At 37.4% G+C, this 3,518-nt stretch overlaps 1 protein-coding gene across 1 annotated transcript; it reads right to left on the reverse strand.

Annotated features, from left to right (window-relative positions):
* Window positions 1–295: 295 nt before the first annotated feature.
* Window positions 296–2,882, reverse strand: LOC134255071 (uncharacterized protein K02A2.6-like; the record flags this gene model as incomplete). Its single annotated transcript, XM_062737590.1, has 5 exons — window positions 296–952; window positions 1,315–1,712; window positions 1,900–2,076; window positions 2,240–2,388; window positions 2,774–2,882. Coding segments are annotated over 5 exons (1,490 nt in total), but the record flags the coding sequence as incomplete, so codon positions are not given.
* Between the last annotated feature and the right edge of the window lie 636 nt (window positions 2,883–3,518).

Raw genomic sequence — 3,518 nt, forward strand, 5'->3', positions numbered from 1 at the left:
TTATCCCTAAAAATGCATCTAGTGATAGACGTGGGTGCCATCCGAACATTAAGAAATGTGGAGAATACCCAGTGGCATCATTCTTGACTGAATTGTAGGCGTGCACTAGTGTGGTAACATACGATTTCCAATCCGATTTCTGGCTTTCCTCTAATGTACTCAGCATTTTAATAAGTGTCTGGTTGAATCTTTCTACTGATCCGTTGCCTTCAGGATGGTACGGCGTTGTTCCTGATTTCTTGATGTTCGCTATCTTGCAGAATTCTTTAATGACTTTACTTTCGAAATTTCTTCCTTAGTCGCTATGGAGTTGATCTGGAAAACTGTAATGAACTATAAAATTTTCATACAAAGCTTTGGCTGTTGTTGTCGCTAACTGGTTTTTCAATGGAACTGCGCAGGCGTATCTGGTGAAATGATCTGTAATAACAAGAATATTTTCAAACCCCCCTTTACATTTCTCTAAGGACAAAAAATCAATACAAAGAATTTCTAGTGGTTTTGTTGAAGTAATGGGATGAAGATTCGCTCTTGGTCTGACAGGTGTTTTGCTTCTGATACATCTCTCACAGTTCTCTACCCTGGCTTTAATATCTTGTTCTAACCCTGGATAATAAAATCTCTGCTTTGCTAGCCAAATCGTCTTCTCTATTCCTGGGTGTCCTACTTCTTTGTGGATTCCTATGAAAACTACATCTTTAAAATGGTCTGGCAAACAAAGTTGAATAATTTTCTCTCCATCTAAAAAGGAATTTCTGTATAAAGTATCATCAATAATCTGAAGTTTCGTTCTCTCTCTTAAATATTTCTGAACCGTTGTTGTTTCTTTCCTACCCTTCTCTCCCTGGTTGAAAATTTCTATGACTCTGGCTATCGTTTTATCTTCTCTTTGTTCTTTCTTCCAGTCAATGTCTGACATATCTGTTGCTGTAATCTCATCTGATGGAAAATTCTGTGATAATGTTTCTGCTGCTGAAATATCTAAAGAAACTGAATTACAAATGGCCTTTACTGAATCTGAAAATAAATAAGATTTTCTGGAAAGAGCGTCTGCATCCGAGTTGAATTTTCGGGAACGGTAAGAAATACTAAAATTGTAATTGGCAAGAGCAGAAACCCATCTATGACTGGTCGCATCTAACTTTGCTTTGGATAGTACATAAGTCAATGGATTGTTGTCGGTAATGACTTCAAATTGGTTCCCATATAAGTAATCGTGGAATTTGTCTGTAATGGCAACGCTAAAAACTCTAACTTGTGAGCAGGATAGTTTCGCTCGGCTGGTCTTAACCCTCTGCTTGCATAGGCGATTACCTTATCTACCCCATCTTGTCTCTGGTATAATACTGCACCAAGTCCATGACTGCTGGAATCTGTATGGATAATAAATGGCTTGGAGTAATCTGCATAAGCTAAAACTGGTGGCTGGGTCAGTAATTCTTTAATTGTCTCGAACGCTGTCTGATGTATAGTTTGCCATTTCCATGCTGGTACTTCATGTTTCTTCTTTACTTTTCTCGTCGTGCTGTGTCCCTGTAATAAAGAATTTAAAGGTTGGACAATTTGGGAATAATTTTTGATGAACCTACGGTAATACCCTGAGAAACCTAAAAACTGTCTCAGCTCTTTGATGTTTTGTGGCGTTCTCCATTCTTTAACTGCAGATAATTTCTCTGGGTCAGCGGAAATTCCGTTTTCTCCCACAACATGGCCTAAATAAGTTACTGATGTTCTGAAAAATTCGCATTTAGATGGTTTAAGTTTTAAATTGTGTTCTGAAAGTTTTACAAAGACTTATTCTAATCTTCTAATGTGGTCTTCAAATGTTTTCGAAATAATCAAAATGTCGTCGAAGATAAGATAAGATAAGGCATTCTTTCAATAACATGTCTCCCATACACTTCTCCATCAGTCGCTGGAATGTGGCAGGTGCGTTGGTAAGACTAAAACTCATACGGTTACATTCGTAAAACCCTAAATTTCCAACGGAGAATGCGGTCTTCGGCTTGTCTTCTTCAGCTACGGCCACTTGCCAGTATCCAGACCGCAAGTCAAGTTTGGAAAAGAATTTGGATCCTGATAAGGTATCTACTACATCATCAAATCTGGGAAGCATATATGCGTCTTTTCTGGTCTTAGAGTTAAGAATCCGGTAGTCTATGCAAAATCTCAAGCTTCCGTCCTTCTTTCGCACAAGTACCACGTTCGAGGAAAATGGGCTATCTGGTTCTCTAATTACCCCCTGCTTCCAGCATATCCTTGATGTGTTGGCGTATTTCATCATACATACCAGGTGGAATCTTGCGGTATGGTTGCTTAAAGGGTCGATCATCTTCTAATACAATCCTGTGTTCCACTAGATCTGTTTTGCCTATGTCGTTTGCATTTCTGGAAAACACATGGCTCCACTTGCATAAAATTTCTGAAAAAAGTCTGACGTTCTTCAGTGGTCAAGTTTTTCTTGTCAATATGTACATCTGGTAAATTTGACAAATTGTGCTCACTATGTACAGTGCTATCAGAAAACTTCTGAGAAACTAAGTTGTCCACTATCTTAACTTGACTAAGCTGACACACACCAGACTTTGGTCTTATGGTAATAGGCTTTGCAGTAATATTGCAGATTTTCACTTGAATTCTACTGCTGTTTGTCTTAGTACCTAGTTCAACCACTCTTGGACAAACAATGTAGTTCGACTCATTGTCAAAGCATTCAGTAATATACTGTGCATTCTCACCCTGAACTCCTCTTACCAGACCTTGAACTACATACGATTGGTATAGTTCAACCACAATGAGCTTTTTACTCATCGAACGCACACAGTAAGATCCTCCCATGCTGTTGACTGCTAACTTCCATGCTTGTGGAACATCTTCAACATCTGAAACAAAATCTTTGTAAAATCTAATTACATTTGATTGCGCCCATGACAAAAGGGTCCTTATGGCATTTTTACTAAAACAGAGAAATAACGTCATAAAGATGTGACGTTGCAGACTGACGGTGAACTTCGACGCAGAATTTTTTTACCAACGTGTTTTGACGTTTGACGCATCCAGAGTTTTCATCGCTGTTTCCAACATGTGGAATTTAGTTTCATGTATAAATTAATTTAATCAATATCTGAATCTCCTAATCCACTGATTTTAATAGATATAAATAAAAACATTTAGAACTGGTTTCTTAACAAACATTATTAATTGAATACGTCTCTATAATACCAATAGTTTTCCTACATGCGTAATATTATAAAATGTATAGAAGCTGTAGACAAGGTGATTTCTGATAGCATATTGAACCTTTATATTGAACCTTTATACTGTAGATAAATTTCATTTACATATTTATACCATTTTTTGAATACATCTTACATAGACAGGGTATATCGTAAAAAAATATTGCAAAGGAAAATTGTCTCTTACTTCTTTGAGATCCGCTCCACCACTCTCAAATACACATCGCGATCGCGTCGATCACATGTAAACATTGATTCATCGGTGCATACTGCTTAAACTGT

This window comes from Saccostrea cucullata, unplaced genomic scaffold (assembly GCF_032062105.1).
Source record: "Saccostrea cucullata isolate Sc308-1 unplaced genomic scaffold, CSIRO_AGI_Scuc_v1 ctg16800, whole genome shotgun sequence".
Taxonomy (NCBI): Eukaryota; Metazoa; Mollusca; class Bivalvia; order Ostreida; family Ostreidae; genus Saccostrea; species Saccostrea cuccullata.